This window comes from Hyalella azteca, unplaced genomic scaffold (assembly GCF_000764305.2).
Source record: "Hyalella azteca isolate HAZT.00-mixed unplaced genomic scaffold, Hazt_2.0.2 contig1600, whole genome shotgun sequence".
NCBI lineage: Eukaryota > Metazoa > Arthropoda > Malacostraca > Amphipoda > Hyalellidae > Hyalella > Hyalella azteca.
Genome location: NW_025931904.1, coordinates 419920 through 443434, shown reverse-complemented (window position 1 = coordinate 443434; position 23515 = coordinate 419920). Strand labels below are relative to the sequence as shown.

General features: G+C 33.4%; 1 protein-coding gene across 1 annotated transcript; it reads right to left on the bottom strand.

Annotated features, from left to right (window-relative positions):
* Positions 1-615: 615 nt before the first annotated feature.
* On the bottom strand, positions 616-12876 carry LOC108666137 (B-cell receptor CD22-like). The gene is made up of 9 exons (XM_047883191.1): positions 12826-12876; positions 10435-10711; positions 9295-9425; positions 6636-6795; positions 5882-6018; positions 5252-5414; positions 3231-3367; positions 1425-1584; positions 616-626 (listed from the first exon to the last, which is right to left on the bottom strand). Exons 1-9 carry the CDS (start codon positions 12874-12876, stop codon positions 616-618), a joined length of 1227 nt encoding a protein of 408 aa, XP_047739147.1.
* Positions 12877-23515: the final 10639 nt, after the last annotated feature.

Genomic DNA, 23515 nt, shown 5'->3' with positions numbered 1-23515 from the left:
ATTTTTCCGAATTATATAAGAATTCCCACGGAATTACAGACACTCGCATATTTCATTTCCCGCTGCGAAAATTTTCCGAATAATATAAGAACTCCCACGGAATTACAGACACTCACTTATTTTATTTCCCGCTGCCAAAAATTTTCCTAATAATATAAGAATTTCCACGGAATTACTGACACTCACTTATTTTATTTCCCGTTACTAAAATTTTTCCTAATAAGATCAAAATTCCCACGGAATTACAGACACTCACAAATTCTATTTCCTACTGCCAAAAATTTTCCGAATAATATAAGAACTCCCACTGAATCACAGACACTCACTTATTCTATTTTCTGCCGCCCGTAATGTGAGTGCCGTCAGAGTGAGAGGTTCGGTGGGGCCGAGATGTGTCATGGCGGTGATAGTCAAAGAATAGTCGACACCCGCAGTGAGACCTGACACCGAGAACGTCCCGATGTTATCTGTGAGGTGATAAGTCAGGTAGGCGTGATATTGGTTCATATGAATCTTTTGCTCTCAGGAAAATGAAGATGTAGAATGACTAAGGAAACCTGGAAATTGACCGATGAATGCAATCTTTCTTGCAAATGAACCCTACATATTTATAATTCAAAGGTGCCCTGTGTATGGTCGAAAAATATGCGTATACAATTTTTAAATTACTGTGACACGGAAAGGAACCAGTCTTGAGTTTAAATATTCATGAAAAATATGTTATTTCATCATTTGTTAACGTACTTATGGCTTTATATAGGACTAGTAGAAATTTTAAAAACTCCACTATGCGACCAAACACGGTTAAGGATCTAGCATTATTCAAACTTTGAATTAATAATATTTAATAATTTAGTTATTGTATTATAAGCATTTGTTTGGCGTTCAAGCTCTTAATTGTGCGTGTGTACATGATTAAGACTCAAACAATATTCAAAACAAACAAAATATAATTTTTCATCCACGTACAGGTTGCATTATAGAAGACTTGTTGAAAGTTCAAGCTCTTTATTGTGACTTTGAACATAGTTAAGACTCAAAAAATGTTCAAAACATACACAATAAAATTTTTATCCACGTACTATTGGCATTATAGAAGACTTGTTGAGTGTTCAAGCCTTTTCTTGTGAGTGTGTACATGATTAAGAGTCAAACAATATCCAAAACATACAAAATATAATTTTTCATCCACGTACTGGTGGCATTGTAGAAGACTTGTTGAGAGTTCAAGCTCTTTATTGCGAAAATGTACACGATTAAGAGTCAAACAATATTCAAAACATACAATATATAATTTTTATCCACGTACTGGTTGCATTATAGAAGACTTGTTGGGAGTTCGAGCTCTTTATTGTGAGTGTGCACATTAGTAAGACTCAAACAATATCCAAAACATACTCAATATAATTTTTTCATCCACGTACTGGTTGCATTGTAGAAGACTTGTTGAGAGTTCAAGCTCTCAACTGTGAGAGTAAAGAAAGTTGTGACGTCACCGGCTGCCTGCGCAGCCCCCTGCGCGCGCTGAGGTGCAGCGTCTCCAGTCTCCCACTCCTCTAGAAGAGCCTCGAGTTCTTTGCGCTCCTGGCATGCAGATAATTTTATCTTAAAAGTATTTCTTGCAGATTAGAATAATGAGATGTGAGCTCCATATTCGAATTTGTTAAATCCAATAGCACAGTATTAGTTAAAAACGGTTATTATTGCCCCTTGAATCTTTAAACAATTACAGCTCTTCAGGCAAATGACGTTGAAATAATGTTGACTAACAGTAGATTCCGTATTAACATTAATGCACATTATTTCAACGTCAGATGCCGGGTAGGTTATGATATTGAAAAGATACCAGGACAATATCAATCAAACAAAATTTTGATGTCAATGGATTTACAAAATTAAAATAGTTAGCCTGTCTCTCACAGCTCAATATTTCGACATTATTTTCAAGGAAAAAAGTCTAGCCATGAAAATTACATTGCAAAAAACTAATACGATTTTTTTTAAATACGTTCATGAATTTTTTACTGTAATGATTGCAACTTTTATTAAAACAATAATTACTAGTTGTTTATTCGTGTTTATTTAATTTGGTGCATGAATCCATTTGTATTAGAAGCACTCGATTTTTTTAATAATATTTTCCGTCCAAGATGCGCTATTTTAACTCAATAAATCATCCAACGTCGAATCAAAGGAAATCTCCAATATCACCCTTCGCATCGAACGATATTCTAATGTCTTTTCAATTTTTACCCCCGCTGCTTGAGTTCATTTCAGAATGCATTTCATTTCGCCAACGTTGTTTTTATGTAAGTCAAATAAGCGATGCATTGCAACAGGAATATCAAAGTCAAACTCTTATTAATCAGAGCGTTAATTCTATCAATTTGGTTTAAAAAATTAGAATGACATGTACTAAAATGAGAAAAGAAATAAAATATTAGCCTCGGCTGAAATAATTTTCATTCATGAAACTTTTCTTCGTTAAATATTTCAAGATGTAGGATTTTGAGTCACTCAATTTATTATAATTTACATTACCTTAATTTGTAATTATGTACACAATAGTGCTCGACTAAATTTCGCATAATGTGTCAAAATAAAATTTATACGAAATAAACGTGGTGACATACGTTTAAATTTATTTAATTTAACTTTCAAAGTACGCATTATATGATGCTGATAAGTTTGATGTAGAATCGTGCAGCTGCTCACATGAGAAGAAAATTGTCTGCCAATTGTGAGAGTGAAGCAGATATTTGTTAGCATCAATTCGCGAGACGAAGTTTAATCTAATAACATAATTCAAGGCCTTCCACATCAAAGGCTGCCACGCAGAGCTGCAATATCTTTCAACTTGATTGGATATTGTACGACAGGATTAAAATGTTTCTTTATTTACATCTTAGGGAGAATTTGCAACAAATTTATTTTACAATTTTACTAGACATTCAGATTCAATCAATGGGTGAATAGTAAATAAATGATTGTGTGTATGATATATACGATGGATATTCAAAATTATAAATTTCCTAACAAATTTTTTAAAGAGAAAATGACAAAAATAGAGGTACAAAATTCGCCAAGTTCGAAGACATGATATAATAGCGCCCACAAGGAAATGCAAATCTTGGTGGTAAAAGCAATTCTATTGTAATTTTCGGGAAAGATGAAGATAAATAAGAAAGAAATCTATATCATTACTGAAATATAAGAGAACTGTATTTCACCTTCATTTCTTGACTGTCGAGCGTCATTCTGGAGCGCTCGACAGCAGTCGAGTTTTCTTGATTAAGTTCGCAGTGAACGTTGAGGCTCTGCCAGGACTGGTTCGTAACTGAGCAGTTCAACGTCGGAGGAACAGGAGCTGAACGAATCGAAAATAAAATGTTAATATTTTAAAATTTAAAGAATATTTGCGCATTATTATCTTTAACTTATTTTAAACGGATGACTAATCAGAATGTAAAATTTGGATTTTTTTTTTTTAAATAAAACCAACTAATTTTACCAAAATAAATTTTAAACCAAAAATGGTTGGAATGGGAACAATGTGTAAATTATCAATTATTATTTATAATGGTAAAAAATATTACGAATACACATGATAACTAATACTAAAATAAATTAAGTTTAAGTAATTTTTGATCACATATTTCAGGTCAATATTATTGATATTAACATATATTAATTATGAACGGCAGACTTTAAGTTTTGCTACATTTGCATATAATTTTCAATTATCTTCAAGTGATAAAAGACAATTGAAGCTCTTGCATTCTAATAACCTCATTAAGCCTTTTTTCTGAAAGTAATTTGGTTTAACTTTCCGTTCGTTGAAAAAAATAATGGAAAAGTTGGGGAAAAGTTCACGATTCTCATTAACCTGTGATGTTAATTTTTATTAGCACGTTGGCCGCGATTGCTGATTTGGACCGAATGCCGTACGGGCGATAGGTTCAAACTTGTATATCTTCAGTTACCCAGCAGATAGCAAGGAGAAAAGTTGTGTGCAGCTCTGCAAGGGTATGTTCTGTCATTGTGTCACGTAAAATTCGTGGCCGCATTTGGTGCACATCGCTCAGGGTTGAAATTTGTCATTATTCCAGGCGATGTGTACCAAATGAAGCCACGGCTGTTGTGGCTCATATTGGCTCACGCCGCCTATCGTAATCTCTTCTAATACTGTGGGCGATGTGTATCAAGCAAAGACATGCATCTATGGGCGGCTCATATTGCGGAAAAATGCCTAAAGTTATCACTTTTATCACTGTGAATGATGCGCGCAAGAAATCTACATTAGTTTTGAGTCATAATTGCACACATTATGACTACCGGTATCTAATAGCTTTTTGTGAACGATGTATCTTACGCATGGAAATTACTATGGAAAGAGATTGGTGTCCAGGTTTTCATAATCCTGAATAAGATTGAGGGTATTTTAGTTTCAGATCAATAAGAAAATATTATATTTTCTTTTCATACAAAGATAGATATATATATTGCTTTTATCAATGGACACAAATTTCGTAACTTTTGTATTACTTGCATTTGAAAATAAAACTTTTTCTCTAAGTAGTAGTTGACTTCAAAGCATTCCCTAACATGCCTATTTAATTGCATCATTGAAATTTTAAATTTGAAAGAGTAATAAGATTTTATAAAAATATGTATTTTTCATATGAATGTACCACATGTGTACACATCGCGATTCTGAGAAGTACAGCGTGTACATATATGGCGCACATCGCGGCCAACGTGTTAATTCAGTTTTACTGTGGAAGTTGTGGAAGTTTATTTTAAGCTTAAAAATCTTGCGATCACTTCACTCTAAGAACCTTATGTACACCGAAGCGCTTAATGCAGTGTTTGTCTAAAGATGCATTTAACTTCTATTGTGTACAATTAATCTAGAATTACTTTTTGGCCTCCTTTAATTACATACAAAGGTTGCAAAGTACTCGTACAATAAAAATCGCCATTTTGAAAAAAACGCTAATTGAGGGCTGTTCAATAACTTTTTTTCCTATGTCCCAAGCTTCTCCGCGATTAATATTTCTGACAACAAATAACTTATTTTTTATTCGCTGGAAACCATTTTAAATGTTCACACCTCCTGAAAATTGAAGAGCCTATCCTAAATATCAATCAAAGATCTAAGCTTGATCTCTCTTGCTACGAATACAATGAAATCTTCTTAGGCAGGTGCACTCCGCTGGTCAAAATCTTATATGGACAGCATTAATCTCACCTGGGGCAGGCTCGACGGAATATTCGCACGGTTGTTTCTGCTTGCCGATAGCATTGATGGCAAAGCAGCGAATAATTCCGTAATCATAAAGCTTCTCAGGCCGGTACCTGAGTCGTGATTGCTGTTCTGATGACAGAACCCACTCTTCCGACACCAGCTCTTGCTGAGGGAAAAATTTCCCTCAGATACGGAGAAAGTGCGTTCGAAAATTAATACATGAAGGAGGGGATTCAGTGTTAAATAGAAACAAACAGTGCCAATTGAAAACATGTGTACTTCAAGTGTAGTATCAACGAAATATTTTTGGTTGATATCTGAGATTTGGATTTGTATAGATTTGTATGTAGACTTGATGCACAAAAAAATATTAACATGTTTCACACAAGTGTTTTTAGAAAAAACTAATTAACTTCAACCATTTCCGCTAACATGACATTCGAATTCAAGAAGATAAAACATGCAAATGTAAATTTTACATAAGGGGTTTTGTTAAAAGATTACGGCATTAAGAATCTCATGTGATAGTAGACTTCCAGTCTCAAGGTTTTGAATACTCATCGTATTCCATCTGCTTAAGAAAAGTTTAGTCATTTCTTTTCCATTGCTATTAACTGATTATAACGTTGATACCTTTGAAACGTTGGTAGCAAACGTCCACTCGAACTGTACGTCGATGGGCTGGGCTTCAATCTTACACGACAAACTGACGAATTCGCCCAATTGAACCTGATGCACGCGTCTCACTTTTATCGAACACACCGGGGCATCTGGTGGCGATATATAGACTGTTTCAGGGAAAGTATTTGTAGAAATCATGGTAATTTTCACTGTGTTTGAGACCAAACAGCTGTAAAAATAAATACAACAACTCCAATCGTTTTGCTGGTAATTGATAAATTAGATATAGTGCTCCCTTATTTTAGATGAATGTTGAAATATTTAGTTTTGATGCTCTTATTGCTGATATGAATTTAGAAAATAAGATTTGAATATTAAAAATTATAATATTTCAATATAATTGTTGATAATTTACTAGACATTCGAATGCCAATTGTCAGGTTTTAGTGTTTTCTGGGATCCTCACACCCGCATGCAGTTTTTAATTTGATCATTACTTGAATGGCCAGGAAATTAGTGCACACAAATTTTAGTAATTTGAAAACAATTATTTCTGACCTATGATAAATTGCTTACAAATATTTTTATAACTGAATGCCCACAGAGCAGTAGAGTAAATCTTATCAAAATTATGTTACGTCTTACAATCTACAGCAACGTTGATTCATTGCTTCTATAGCTGACAGAGCAGGCGAGTAACTATTATCAAAATTTCAGTTACAAATTTGATCAACAGCAGTGATGATTCATTGTTTTTATAGCTCACATAAGATGCTGATGTTGATGGTGTTGGTTACCACAGAGGCGACGGAGTTGGCAGCTGTGCAGGAAAAAGTGCCGCTCCAGTCCCGTGTCACGGACTGCAGCACCAAATGCTCACCAGACATCAACACACCCAGCACTGGGTCGTTCTTAAGCGTACGGTTCTGGCAAGAGAATAAGAACGATTGATGTACGGTTGTAACAAGAGAACAAGAACGGTTGATATACGGTTCTATCAAGAGAAGACCGGACAAACAACGGTTGAAATTAGCATAAGTACATCAACACGCCCAGCACTGAGTCGTTCTTAAGCGTACGGTTCTATCAAGGGAATAAGAACGGTAGATGTACTGTTCTGGCAAGAAAAGACTGGACAGAGAAAGATTGAAATTAGCACGAGTACATCAACACTCCCAGTGTTGGGTCGTTCTTAAGCGTCCGGTTCTGTCTAGAGAAGAATAGATGGTTGAAATTAGAATATCAGCATGTCCAATACTGGGTCGTTCTTAAGCGTACGTTTCTATCAAGAAGAGGAAATACGAGAACGGTCGATTTTTTTTAAGTCAGCACATCCAGCGCAGGGTCGTTCTTAATCGTATTGTTCTATCACGTATAAAATGAACAAAAGAACAGTTGAAATTAATACGTCAACAAACGTACAAATGGGTTTTTCTTAGAGAGCTTGGTTTTTCGAGTGAAGAATGGATGGAGAGCGTTTAAAATTAGTAAATCAGCGTGCCAAAAAATTGGCTTGTTTAAGCGTACGGTTCTTTGTATGGAAAATAACAATCATACCAACAAAATACATGTACATCAGAACGGTGAAATTTATTTATCTCACTTTAAATAAATAGGTTATGCGCCATAAGACAGTGGCAGCAATTTTTTCGCACGTTGTAAGAAAATGGCACAAGATTTTTCAAAATAATAATTGCACCAAATTAGAAATTAGCCGCGTACCTCCCACGAAACTACAAATAAAAACAAGTATTATTATCGATTAAACTTGTATTATTGCAACGGGAACATCCAATGAAGAAATTTCTAGAAACCGTTTCCCGAAATAAAAATTCCGAATTCTTTCGGAAGCTCTGAAACAGCACTGTTAAGATATTGGAGAACGCTTAGAAATGAATTAATTATAGTATGATCAAAAATAACTCTAATTAAACTTTATTGTTTTTCCTTATATCGCTCGTATGTTATAAACTCGAACATGCTTCAAACATTCCTCCTGTACGTATTTCCTGCGATCGAAACGTTCCAAGTTTGCATATTCAACTATTCCTAATCTCTCACACACCTTAATACAGTGTATGTCTAGTGCATCCATTCAGGCCATGAAAGTCTCTAAATGCATTCAGCCTCGTGAATAAGAGCCCTTGGACAGCCAAATGCACTGCCATTCAAGTTTCTAAGCTTAGTTTCTATGCATTTTTCAACTAAGTTTCGGACTTCGCAGCAACTGAAGTTGGTGAATTAGAATACGAAATATCATTATTTTGTGTGAACGCTGTACCAGCTGAGGCAGAGAAGTGTAGAACATTTGATTTTGTTTGAAATTTAGAAAGTTTAAGATCTCCACACTGTTTTATTTCACCCTAATTCAATAGTGAATAGGCTTTGATAATTATATTGTGTATTAATATCATTGTAATTAACAATACAATAAACTTTAAATATTTTAACGTTCAAGAATATTTTTCCAAATCAAATTTATATGCACATAGTTATCGTGAAGAATTGGTAACTTTTTAGAGAAATTTGAAAATTTTATGCTTTTGTGTTAGCTGGAACAATTCATCAAAGACGGCGAGTACATCTGATACACAGCTAAATTACTCAATATAAAAATATTGCTGTCAAAATTTCGATCGTTACAATATAGTTGCTCATTAATATAGAAGAAATCGAAACTATACTGCAGAATCTACTTTCAGCAACCAATGCAATTGACTGCCTCAAGTGATATTCAAAGTTCGCACGCGAAACAAAGCGAGTAAAAATGAAGGTTTTAATATTCAGTGCTGATAGAGTGGAATAATCGAGCCACTCTCGTTGAAGCGATCGCTATGACACTCTCAAAAACTCGAAACCGTCCGTCTGCCATTCGGCAGGTTTTCAATAGAAATTTCTATAAATATATTGGAACCATTTTTGTACATCATAAAAATTTTCAGACCGGGGTCTAATCCATTTGAATCTACGGTGAGTATTTTAATGCACATTAAAGCTGAATTGAAAATTGAGAAACAAACTTGATAACCAGGTAAATGAGTGTTTTTTCACAGGGAAAAAAGTATTTTTTACTAGATTATCCTTCTTTCTAGGCATTTACGTTATTAAAGTGAAGCCCGTTCATTGTATATTTGATAAGATGCTCTTTATTTACGCTAAAGAGTAACCGGTAAAGAGCACCCGAGCAATACCAATCTAAAGCACTTTATTGTGAGCTTCATTCTCCCTACTGTGGCATCTTAGTCATTACAATTACAGAATAGGCAAATACAATTTTATATACATCTTATTTTCCAGTAAATTACACTGTCAATTTTATAGTATGAAGGTAATTTTATTTTAAATTATAAACTTTTCGTACACATTACGTTGTTAAGTTATAAAAAACGCATTATTATGTTTTTTTTATATTTTCGACATGCTACCTTGTGTGTCCAGGAGAGCTGGTCTGCTGGAGGCCGCGAGTCCACCTTGCAGGTGAAGTACAAGTCTGTGCCTTCACGCACCTGTGAAGGGTCGATTTTGACTCCCAATTCCAATTCAACTTCCGGAGCATCTGTAGGTTAATACAAGGAACACTTTTAAGAATGCAGTTATCTCCAATAGAACGCTTTATAAGTAAAAAGAGGGAACAGTACAAATTATTCTACTACTTGTTTTGAATTAGTGAAATAATTTAAAATTGTTTATATTTCTCGCAGATCTCATGCTTATATTCCAAAACGACAGTAGGTTGTAAAATATATTTCTTATAAAAGTTTATGCCCAAAAATTAGAAGTTAGTTATTGATACGAGTATAACTGAAAACCAACATCGCCTGTACTACCGCTAAACGTATTTTTTCCTAATTTCTAGATTCGCCTAAAACTAATGTTATCCTGTAGTTTAGCAAATTTGTTATAGGTGAGTACTTCATGTTACTTTATCATAACTTGATATCAAAAAAGTTTAAGAACAATTAACCTACTAAATTGGATACGTTTTTATAGGTTTTATTTCATTCATACTTTTACGCATAGATTTCATTTCCTATGTAAATTTCATAACCATGCCGCCAACAATCTCAATCTTGTACTATAATGAAAGAATTACCTTCATCTTATTGTCCTAACATACAATTAAAATATAATGCCCGAACAGATTTATAAAAAGATTCTTGAAATAGTAAACAAACACAAGTAGCATCATTCGAAGTTTTATGAGACCATTTTTTCGAACTTGACTTCATTAAAATTCATTCGAACTTAACATAATTTGGCGCGCCGGTGCTTTCCTTATACAGTATTATCGAGCAATCGCAACGAGATAGTCTTCATCATTAGAGATACTTGTTTAAAATATGTGCATATGTTCATCTAAAATTTACCCCTAAAATTGTATGAAATTAGAAACTGGGTCATTAATCAAAATTCCAAGACGCTACACATTTTTCTTACTAATCACAATAACAATACCCTACTTCTAATGCCGTTTAGTTCAGAGTAAATGGATATTATCTTCATCAAACATCATGTTGAGGATAATATTTTCCATTTAAAATACTCAAAATCCCTACTTCACTCACAATTAACGTGAATAGTCTTAGTGGCGTTCACTTTGTAGTTCGGGAAGAAGTTGTTCCAAGCGACACACGAGAGTTTGCCACCATGATCCTCTTTACCGAGCACGACTTTGAGTTGCCCTGAACTGTAGGACTGTTTTCTTAAGAGCGTCCTGTCGATCTTCGTAGAGTGGCTTGGACTTGAACTCAACTGCAGTGTTTGAACTGCAGTTGACGAAGTCACTCGACTTGAGGTGCCACCGCCATCCACGGGAGACCAGAAATTCGGATCGTTCAAGTCCTTTCAAATGAGAGTAAATGACGCTTAAATACTTGAATTCCAGATGAAAAGAACATAAAGCCTGTCGGAATATTGCTCTTTCTTCGAAACTTTTTTTATCACAGTCATTTATTTAACTCTTTTAAGAGAGTTATCGTGATGTTGTTAACTCGTTGAACTTGCTGAATTTGGAAAATATTAAATATTCAGCAAGGAAAATTTGCTCACGTATCAATTACCAACGTTTTAATCAAGTTGCAAGAAAAAATTTTACAGCAGTGAACAATATTCCGCAAATTCCTTCTGTTATATTTAGACTCAAGATTTTAACACGAATTGCAAATTTATGCGCGCTTCAACTGACGAGTTAATTAGTTTCAGGACTAAAGAAAATTATTTAAACCAGTTTATTCTGTTGGTGAGCTCATAATAAGTAAATCTTCCCTTTTTCCCACAAAAAGTTCATTTCAACCTTGATAACAAATCCGGCCAATTAACTAATCTGTTCTTCTCTGGAATTGTCCTAAATAAATCATGATATCTGGATTCATTAATCTAAAAACGAGTTACAAGTTTAGTTAGGCTGATTTATAATAGATAAAGGCAGAACTCGTCCCGCAGTGACCATTATTCTAATGAATGTTATGAATTTATTATTTAAATCTAATGAATGATTAGTGCCTCATTCATCAGTTCATCATTATTCATCCAAGTCAGTAAGCGTTTTCTAGAATTACGGAACGTTTGAGATACGTGTTCTTATGACCTCAGGTCATCGAGTCAACTCATTCGAGTACGTAAAACTTTCGCATTTTTTAATATTTCATCAAATGTTCAAAGGTTTTCTAACTTCATAAAACGTTTAAAAATTGTTACCTATGTATTACAATGGCGTAAACATAGTAAGCTAACAATTAAAAAAATTCGTTAACGCTTTGAAGTCATTTAAAGCTATTGAGGCGTCATTGCCTTTCTAGGCACTACAATGGTCGATAGAGTTCAGAAAATAGAGAAAATATCCAATATTAATGTTTAATAATACCTGAGTGCTGAGCTTCATCAGAAAATAGAGAAAATATCCAATAATAATGTTTTTTTTTCAAACTACATTTGCATTGAACAACATTTCTTCCGGAAATATTTGACTTATGTGAGATGAAATCATTTTTAACCACGTTGCATGTGAACAAAACAAGAATTTCTCGTATTTGAATCGATTCGCGTCAAGGCTCTGTGCGACGCAAATATTTTGCCCGTTCCAAAGTGGTGTACACGCCTAGTTATAAATTTAAAATTATAAAATGCTAATTATTTGAAACCTTTTCGGCTTAGGTACATGATTTATCCGCTAATTGTCAGAGCCTAATTTTGAAGCAAATGCATAATGTAGGCAATGATTTTGGGCTGTTTATTTATTCAAATGTCAAGAAACAAAAATTTGAGAATTATCTAAAGTTTTGATCAATTCAGAACATTTTTAATTATTGCCGCAACAAAAGCCGTTGCGCAAAACGATTTATATTCAAGAAATTCTTGTTTTATTTCAAAATGCAAATAAACGTGACGAAAGGAATCGTGTTGCACATTTTGGAACATTTTTAAGCTTTTATAATTTATATAAAAGCTTATATTTAAATTTACAAATACGTTAGTGACAGCAAATTTTGGTGTACAGAAAAAAAAAGAGGACAAATGATCCGCTTTCAAATAATTTGTTCTATTAAATTGACGAATAACGAAGTAAATCAAATTAAATCTTTTAAATTGCCGAACGCATTAGCATAAAAAAAGAATTAACTACGTTGATTGGAATGGCGGGATTTGAATTAATGGACCGATTGCGCAACGCGTTCAGTAAACCAAGAAGTTTTAAATTAAGAGCGATTCCATAAATTACACCAATAATAATAATTTAATTTAGTCGTAAAATGCAGAACTATCTTCTAAACTAATTTGACTCACAGTAGTACAAAGAACTTAAATTCTGCGTAAAATTCTTCATACTAAAGCAAATGATCACAACTAGAGGCAGTTCAACTGTATTAATAACTTTTATCTACGCAACGTAAAATGCTTAAAAAACTCAACGACCATCACACGCAATTGAAGTACTCAAGAAACATCCAAAAGCTCACATGCAACGCAAAGTTGTTCACACGCAGGGTGTAATTTTCATAATCAGTCATGAGTAATGCGTTTCGCCACCCTTGAAATAACTTGTTAAGGCCTTTGCATGCTAAAAAATAATTGGCTTCAGTAGAAGAGAACTCATTCTCGGCACGCCTACAGATGACGGTTATTAGCTCGGTCATTACGATGATGAGCTTTTTGCTGCTATAAAGTTTGGGCTCGGGAAATCCTGTGAGGACCACACAGGAATTCTTTGCTTATATGGAATATACATTAGTGTAATTTTTACCGTTTTATTTGTTTTTGTCCGTCTTGCATGCGGGATTTCATTGCTACTGTGTAAGCATTAAATGTTTTAGGGATATAATTAGGTGCTTCAGGAAGTGTTTAATGTGTGAAGTTTATTTCATTTAATCTACCTGATGGAATTTTGCAACGAAGCAAAGTTTAAATAATCCCTAAAATTTTATTGTCATTGCAAGGAATGAAATTAAATTACGTTCAATTACTTACCAAATTGCTTCTGAAGATACTGCTTTGTGTATGCTCTTCTGTCAACATAATTTCTCCTATTATACATATTTCCCCATCCTATACATAATTTCCCATACAATATATATTTTCTCTTGCATAAATATTTTCTCCTACTACAAAAATTTCCTCTTATTATTCATTCTCTTACTTTATTTACTTACTTTAATTATTATTTCTTTAACCTTACATATTTTCCCATAACGAACATAATTTCCAATACTATACATATTTTTTCCGTGATGAGAAAAGTTCGGCGTTTAGGCCGCCTTTCCATTACTCGCCCACATCTCCATCACCTCTATTTTCCCTGCTTCGACATATTATAAGGCCGATATAAGAACGTTGTCTCTTGCATACACGAGACACGAGCACGGGCGTGTCCGCAAGATAAGCTCCATTACAGCGTGGCAATTCAATTACTCAAAGTCTAGCGGACCCTGGGCGCACCTGCTTATGTTCCGCGCTGTTCTATACAATAATACGTAGAATTCATTTACGTGTAATTAATAATATAGTGCATAGAATTTTAATTTATGGTCAGACTAGGCTGACTATTTGTTTCAAAATAAAGGTGTAGCTAAGAAACTTTGTGCAGTCATTTCAAAGGCCAAATACAAAACAATGTAATTACAAAAACTATACAAGGATTTCAAAATAGCTGCAAGCTTCAAATTCAAGTTTACGATTGATTCTGGCCGCAGAGATGAATTTTTGTTAGAGTGAGATTATTAATATCATGACTTGACAAAAATAAAAAACTCAAATCGTTTTTTAGTCTATAAATTGATACACACAAACTGCTCCCCAGGCTAAACTTATATTCGTGACTTCTTGGATCAACTTTCCCATTTCCCGCATAGCGACATCCTTATATGCTTTTGAATGTCATACTTTTAATTCATGAACTAGTATATACTGCTTTCGAGTGAAGAACTAGTTTGAGTTAAACTGCTCCGGCTTACACGCAATGTGATAAACTATCTTAAGCACGACTCTTTGCGGCACCGCTTGTACAATGGAACTGCATGGTATGCAATATAACGATACTTAGCAGACATATTTTCCACCAACGTTGAAACGAATCTTGATCATCAGATTTTGTCCCCATGTACTATGGCCTCCTGTTAAAATCGGCAGCAAATTTAAGCCTTATTAAACAGAGAAACTCTGCTAAATATATGCTATCATCTGGATATATTTTCCCGTATTAAAAATTTCCGAAGCCATCAAATTTTATGCATTAAAACGTCAGAGTTGATTCAGTGACTATTATATTTTTGAGTTCATAAGTGTTCAGTTAATGCTAGTTCGAAATTCTCCAATTTATATTATCCGTTTTCATCGTAATGCTGGTGTTTGACCAGTTTGAAATTAGTAGCTTCTACTGCTTAATTCCGATTATATTATTATTATTTATTACCATTATATTATTTTATTTGACAGAAGTAAGGCATAGTAACCATCTTACACGTACAGGCATCGTCCATTTAAAATTTCTCATTACTAGCGGGCATGAGGATATTGCACAGTAATTACTTGATTATTAATTCAATGGTCGTCAAGTTTAATCATGATTCTGCCACTCCAAACGTCTGAATCAGATTCCACCTTCCAATTAGAGCGGTCACAACTCAATACAATTGTCAAGAATTAAAGTTCGCAAGGCAGGCACAAAGCCGCGTTGCTGTTTTGTTCTGTGCGATTTAAGTTGTGCGCTGGATGATTAGTTTTGCATAGGTGATCATAGTGAGCGTCAAGCACACTATTATGAACTTAGTTATGAGCAATTTTTTTTTATTAATTGTACCGATGTAGCTGTAGAAATTTTGCTGCGAATCTTTCAGCGAAAAAATGAGCGCTATGAGTAAAATTAATGGATACTAAATGATCGCTTATCTTCATTGAATGGCTATAATAATTCACAATTATACATGCATTCTTATATACTAAGGATAGATTACAGCAGCTGTTGATTGCTCAATAATTAATACATTAGGGTAAACTGAAGAGTGCAGAGTCGATAAACTTCAATTTACTGAAGTTCCAATTCAAAGACTCATGTTCCTCATTTATTGAAAGTTCGCTTAAAATTTTATAGAGTTTTCGTTGTTTGCTCGTAAAAATTATAAATACAAATTTACAGAAAATCATTCAATTATATATAAAGATAATGTCCGTTACTTAATTTTTACCTTCTTGAAGTAACTATTTTTCATTATTAACGCCATCTATTTTTGAATGCGTAAAAAATTCTCACTTAAGCGGAGAAACTGGGAGACTTTTTTTATTTTTCATTACCAACAATAATGTGGAAAACAAAGATGCAAATTATCTGCTGCCTTCACAGTAATGTTATGTATAGGAAACTTATATTTTACGAATAATTATTGGTCGAATATGGTCATACTTAAGAAATAAGATCTTATCTGGGATTGTTAGCGAAAAAAAAAACATTAAAACACTAAAAATCTGTAAAATGGAAGCAGTAGAGTACAAAAAAAAACAACAATTAAAACGATAAGACAGTGAAAGATTTTTTTAAAACGCTATGATAATTTTTATTTCTATTTAAATTTAGATACTCCGATTGTATATTTTATAATTTCACACTCGACGTGAATCATGAATCATAAGAAACTGTATATAATAACTTTACTGACGATAGAAATATATAAAAGCATAATGAATGAGGAACCAAAGTTTTCTTTGGTTCCTCCTTCAGTTATTACCTTTGGTAATAACTTTCTTTTTGAAGTCAATACCTCATTTAAAGTAATAAAGTAAGTTTTCTGCAGTACGTAGTTCTAACAACACGCACTAGCTCGCCACTCACGCACTTGACAAGAAAATTTAATTACGTCCTTATATTTTTTCTCAATACCCTAATGGTTTTTAAATGATATGCCCTATACACCCTTAATTTCTAATTAAGAGCAGCTTCCTTAAAACAATAGAGCATATTTTTTTGCCAACTTGTAGGTCTTTGGGTCGGAGAATTAAAATTTTAGAACAGCAAATATATTTGCGTATATAATTTTATTATTTCCTCAAATTTACTGTTGATGAGTGTGATTCAAAAGCGGGGTGATTAATCTATCTATTCAGTTACAATAATAACGCCAGGGCAATTTTGAGTATAAATAATATAAAATCTTATAATATTAATGTTTATATACCTATTAATATATTAGAAAATATTTTATCATTCAGATAATTAGCTGCATCACATAACTTTACTAAAACCCAGCTGCCCATTAAAAAATCATAAATATTTTATCAGTACTAAGCTGATGACGATTTAACTCACGACTATAAGCGCCAAAAGTTGTAATACTTAATTTTGAGTAAAAATCATTGGTAATTAATATATGGTATACATTGTTATACATTGAAAAATTGTTATAGGTACAACATTTATATTTCCTATTTTTAAGACTGAATTAATATAAAATTTCACGTATAAATAATCAATATAACTGAAACTTCGTCCACGAAATATTTTATAGCTTTGTAAATAATATTTGCTACACATATCGAGAAACGTTGGTATATTCAAAAAAATTTATCCGTCTGATTAATTTTCGTATTTTGAAAACTTTTTGGAATAACTTTAGATGAGTTTTCTATCATGTGATAAACATATGCAGAAATACGTAAAACAATTTTGGCTGCCTAATATTGCTGGAGCTTGGGAGTTTATTTTAGTTTTATAAAACCTAGAGAATTTAATTCAACGCCTAACTTAACATTGTCACTTGTTTCAATACACATTACAAATCAATAGTCCTTTTGAATGACGATTCTTCATTTCAGAAGCTAGAATTAAATCAGAATTAAATCTGCCGCAACATGCATTATAAAAATTGCTGACTGATTTCTAAAATCTAACTTTAATTACCAAATTATGTCTTAGCACATTTTCTCATTTATGGAAAAAATGCACTATTGTGCTCGCCATGTCCGTCTGTCCGTCTGTCTGTCTGTCTGTCTGTCCGTCCGTCCGTGACCGCAAGTTTTCGTCGACGAGAAAATGCGCTCTCTGTCACTTACTGCAGTGAGTACTGAGTTATATTTTTTTTTAATCTTCTCCGCCATTTTCGCTTCTCCATTTTACTTTTAACTTAATTTGATGTTTATTTACTTACTTATTAAGATTGAATGTTATTTATTTATTTACTTTATAAGATTAAATGTTCCTTTTACTCTCATGCACGTGAGTTAATTGAACATAACATGCGATGACCCCAGGGAAGCGACGATAAAAACGATGAGGTCCAGAACAGAGGAGAACAATAGAATTGAACACAAATAGTTGTAAGTGAAAAAATCTTGTTTGAAAATTGATGAAATAATTAGAACAGCCGGAAAACCTCTTACCGAGAAGAAGAAATAAATTGATAATCCTGAGCGCGGAATTGATCCTGAGCTTTGACACTAATACTAAAATAAAAAAGAGGATACAAAAACCATCACATAGAATAAATATATGGAATAATAAGTAAAAAATTGTTAAAAAAAACATGGCTGAAGGCAGCAAGTCGAATACGAGCAAAACAGTTTGATAATCGATCAGACCATGAGTGTCGAGGCCTGATCTGCGTCATTGTCTAGGAGTTTAATTAAATATTAACAAGGCATGAGAAAAATAAATGAAGAAAAATAATATAGTAACAAAGAAGAGAAAAATGAAGATGTGATAGTCATCAACAAGAGGAAAAATAAATATAGAAAATTAAAAAGAGGAAAATTAAATAATAATAACGAATAGAATAATCAAGATGTAATAACCATCAATAATAGAAAAAAATAGTAACAGGAAAGAGAAAAATTAAATAGTGACAAGGCGTGAAGATCTCGTTCTTGCTAGCATTCAAGTTAACGAAGGCACGACGAAGCCTTCATATTCCAGAGGGATGACATCAAATATAAAGTTTTGTCCCTCTGGATTACTTTCGCTCAGCTTGATGGAATTGGCAATCCATCTCGTCGCGGTCACGACACAATGGCCCTCAATCGCTGACTCACTTCCGGGTGATACGGAACAAATTGATCATAGTTTGCTTCTTCAATCAACATTATCAACATTTATGATAAAATGAAACTACTCGCTTATTAATTTAGTTTTATAGTTATAAATTTGTATTTTTTTCAATGAATATTTTAAATAATTCCTTTACACTTATTTGAAAAGTATCAATTCTATGTAATGAGTAACCACGAAAAAGTATTCATCCACCAAATTTTCTCAATATATCGGCGAGTCAATATTTCGGTACTCCCCAGAAAATACTTTATTCTACAAGCAATTGACTTTTCTATGGGTATAAGTAAATAATATAACTATTATAGTATGAGTCATTCCATGTATAGGGTCCCAGAAAATGACCTAGAAGCTACGCCTGTAGTCTGCGGTGGGCCAATATTGCACCAGTGATACATTGCTGCGTTCGCGCCACTTGTACAGGGGCCAAGGCAGCTCTGGCCACCTATGCATTATTGCGCTCCCGTTTTCAATAAAGTCATTCAGCGGTGCAACGTGAATAAAAATTTAAAAGAATTTTTTTGTCAATTCGGGGAATTTTGAAAGTATGCGAGACACTTCTGATTAAGATACAGAAATATTTCGAAAATAACAGTTTTTATCTGGAAGTGTCGCTGTTATTAGAATTTTGAAACTAAAGTCATATAAAACGAAAAATGGAAACAAAAATTTCTCGCCTTATATAATCATTTGTCAATAAATCTTCAGATAGCATCGAAGATCACATTGGTGATACGGTTGTACATAAACAACAAATCGTACTTTTATGCATAACATACTGACAACAGTAAGTAATTTAGAGAGATTTAGAGACTTCTGTTAGAAATTTGCATAATAGAAATGGTGCAAGCAGGAAAACAAAGGTTTTCTCGCCTGCATGGGCATCATTCACCAACCCCATTCAGGGATGCTCAAGCCTCCTAAAGAAAAACAAGGAATTTATGGGCAATTTAGTTAAAGATCTCATGACGCTTCTACTAAATCAAGGGAGACATTTCTCTGTGTTTGTAAAGGGAAAAATATTTGCCTAGTGAATTCATTCTGGGGCTTAGAGGCCTTAAATAAAAAAAACGTTAATAAATTGCTTTTAATTTGCAACGCTGTCTTCGGTGTTCAGATCTTGTGAATAAATTCGTGTGCTTATTTAGATGTACCTACGCACTAATTAAAAATATTGAAGTAATAATTCAGCCGAAGAATTCGGCCCTGATAAGTGTTTATTATATAATTTATGAATCAAAATGATTTTTTACTTGCGTCACTGGTATCTGCCATCAAAACAGAGTGAACTTCATAGATTAGTATATGGATTGATGAATCAATAGTAAAACAAAATAGCATAGAATAACTTTTATAATGAGCACAATGCGATCAAAAATATATATTACAAATGTTTAAATTACTTCTATATTATCATGAAAAAACCTCCATTAATCATAACTAGCTCTGTTCTGAATATAATAATGCCAGTTTTTAATTTCAGTAAATAAATTTTTCTGTGGTATGGCTTCAGAATTTGAAATATCGCGTGATGACAATCATTGCTCGATGATGGCACTAAGATTGCTGAGCAATTTCACCCCACAACAATCTGGAACACGTGCATGAGACAGAATGAGAGACTAGGGCTAGTAGCACGGCCATACGCCATCCAATATGATTGCCTTGTACATTTTTTACTAGATAATTCAACTAGAATCTCCACGACGGCACTCTAAAAGGAAAGACTATTAGTTCTGGCAGGTCACTTCTTAATTGGAAACATGCTAATTGGTAGCTTTTTTTCCGAGATATTTTTCATGAATTCTTTATTTAGTAAATAACGGGTCTATTGAAACGCAGTCGAAACTAGTGTGGATGTCTTACGATGTACAATGATTATTTGTCGCTTAGATTTCAAATGTTTGTATTAATACCTAATTAATACATTAAATGATCCACAGAGATGAAAAAAAAAATAATTACAGGCTAATCACGACTCCTTTTTCATTGTGCGCAATTAACGGAAAAATTTCCTTTCAACATATTTTCAAATCTTATCGCTTATTCGATCATTAATTTCGTAGGATCTGAAATCGTCCCCAACAAGGGCTTAGGAATTTTTACTTTCAAGTCAGTTGCTTAAGGTGAAGCATTTATGCTCAAATTGACCAAAAACTTCCAGTGATGTTAACTCTGAGAAATAAAAGTATAATTAAATTTTTTGTTTCATTTCAAATTTTGCACGTGAACTGTATGCACTAAATAGAAGGCTGACCTGTTAAAAGAAGGGCAAACTTTCTGGGATTAACGTAGGCAAGAGTAATGCCTTTCTACTTCAAAACTTTGCCTTGCGCATTCGATAGGCTTGAATTATTCAGCAGGCATCTCAGACCAAGCTTGATTCATTAGTAGAAAATAACACGGTTAGTGCATCAAGACTAGTTAACTCTATCTCAAAATTAACGGGTAGGTAGTACGTTCTAGCAACTAGCATTTTCTTAAATAGAGTCTGGTCTATGATATTTTGATAGAAAATGTTGTAGAATGTATTACTATTATAGTAATACATTCTACCTAAATTTCTAGGATATGTTCTGTAAAAAAAATAAATATTTATATTGAGAAAAATAGATGACGTTTATGAGTGATCTATTACGAACGAATTAAGTTGATCATTTTTGTTCCCAATGCACATATAGTAATTAATTTCATCGTGCTTGAGTATCAAATGTGAATTCAGCTTTCTTCAATTAATGCATATATGATGCTCGGAACATTGGCTAGCATGACAGAACATCAGAACGAAGAGCGATAGCCTGTCAAGCGAGGACAATTAAGACGGAAGAGATTATATTTGCACTCCAAGAATAGCCAGCATATCCACGGGATTTAACATGCAGCGATGAAGAACAAGTATCTCTTTCTTGCCAATTATGCTTCACAAATGGCCGCATTGCTGATATTACGGGCCATAAATTTCATGGCTGCTAGGGTGAGAATTGTGAACATAATAGTGAGCAGAGTTCAGCAAGTTTCCAGTAGATAGTAATACACTATTAAAATAACAAGTCAATGATGCAATGCTAGACGTTCAAAACCATATTAAACATATTTGAAAGAGTTCGGTTAGACTTCCCGCATTACTGTGTTTGGAAATAGCTGTTAACAATGAGTAGGGCAACATAGGGCAGCGCGCCCCTCACTTTCTTAAAACTAATATTTTGATGAAGTTTTAACTGCTACCAGGTGGTCCTTTGTTTTGTTTAAAGGTACAACTAATGAGGAATGTATGATGTGAATTAGACGCCTATAGAATTATTCAATTTTTAATGAAACCCTATTTGTAAAAAGTGTCAAATGGGCCCATTGCCCCAGCCCAGGGGCAATGGGCCCATGGGCTTGGGGCAAGGCGCCCACAGTTGGTCCCTTTACCACAATTGCATATTTTTTGCTAAAAAATGATAAAACAACACTCTACAGTTAAAAATAAGAAAAATGTAATAAAAATATGACATTCATTCATTTATAAACAACTCAAAAAATCATATTCTTAACTTGAAAAAAAATATACTCTTAGCTTAAAAAATCTATCACTGACGTGAATAAAAATATTTCATTGACATTAAAAGATATATAGCCTTGACTTGAAAAATATATCTTTGCGATAAAAAATTTGTCCTTGACATGAAAAAATGTATCCTTGACTGCAAAAAATATATTTACTTGATCAGAAAAAAAACTTCGTTCCACTTTCGTCCATAATCCAGATATTATGTGCAGAGAATTCGTACCTAATCGTGATTTCAGTCAACTCCATAAAAACTCATCAACTTTTGGCTCATTTGTGTTGACTGAAATTAACTTTTGGCAAGGCAAGAGTCAATAACTCGATAAGGGGTAATAAATACGCATAACTAGAAACTAAACCTGCTGCCTTGAGGTGGCAAATCAAAAAATCATGCAATATGAAGTGTAATTTGTAATTCAAAAAGCTAGTCATAGTTTTGAAAAGGTCATTGAGACAAATCTAATGATGTATGTATAACACAAGACTTCACCATGGGCGCTTTGCCCCGTGACACGCGTGGGCCCGTTGCCCCACTAGGTATTATTTCAATTTATATCGTGTCAACATTTTATTTTAAAAGCTAATAGTCTAAACTTGATCTCAAAATTATCCCTGTAAATATTACTTTCAAAATATAATTCACAAGTAATTTCAAAAGCTTAATCTTCAGTAATCGAAAAAAAAACTTTATTTAGCAGCAAAAAAATTTTTATCCGGACTAAAACAGTTATTCACAAATAACTTAATAACGCAAACACTTAGCAAAACGTAAATCCGTACACTTCATCCCAGTGAAACTGTCGACCGGCGGTAGAAAACACGGACCAATATCTGCCATACTTAGCGGGAAACCCGCCATGGGCCCGTGACCCGCAGTGGGCTCGCAGCCCCATGTTACCCTATTTTATGCTTTCCTATAGTTTAATTTAAATAAAATTATACAAACGAAATACGATCTATAGTGATAAATTAAATGTTAACGATGCAATACTATATCAAAGAATAAAATTGAATTGTTTTTACCGATAACCAAGAATGTATATCTGCTTGTGAACTCGACAGTTTTTAGCCAGAAACTCTACTGGTGTGCGACGACTCGCACGTAACAAAGATTTTTCTTCTTATGAAAACTTCACTATTACATATAAGCTGTCTCCGTCGACAAAAATTTTACCATCTCTAAAAAAAGTTTAAGCCTCTCGCATCTTTTTAGGGATGCCTGAAAGTTTGTTACGGGTGCATATTAAAGACATTGTTTTTATAAATATCTCACAACAAGTATTTTTTTAAATGGGCATTTTATTTTAGAAAAAGGTCAGTAATCCCAAAGCATTCGAACTTGTTTTAAAGGCTAATGTGAGCATCATCGTGTTTACTATCGTTAGTTTCGCATTTTTATTTTAAATCCCAAGAATACGAAAATTATACATAAATAATTATTTCTAGCGCGCAGATGATTAATCTACTTATAATCAACACAGTTATTTTCCCTCTCGTGGCTATTCATCGCAGAATTGTCAACATAATACAAAAATTAAATGACTAAAATTAAAAATTAAAATGAAAAATG

Excerpts from the sequence above, each read along its gene's own strand:
- LOC108666137 (XM_047883191.1), bottom strand. The coding sequence starts at position 12,876 with ATGACTGATTATGAAAATTACACCCTGCGTGTGAACAACTTTGCGTTG. Across the intron at positions 10,712-12,825 it reads TGAACAACTTTGCGTTGCAT|GACTTGAACGATCCGAATTT; the intron begins GTGAGCTTTTGG and ends CTCATTTGAAAG. Across the intron at positions 9,426-10,434 it reads TAAGACTATTCACGTTAATT|ATGCTCCGGAAGTTGAATTG; the intron begins GTGAGTGAAGTA and ends ATTAACCTACAG.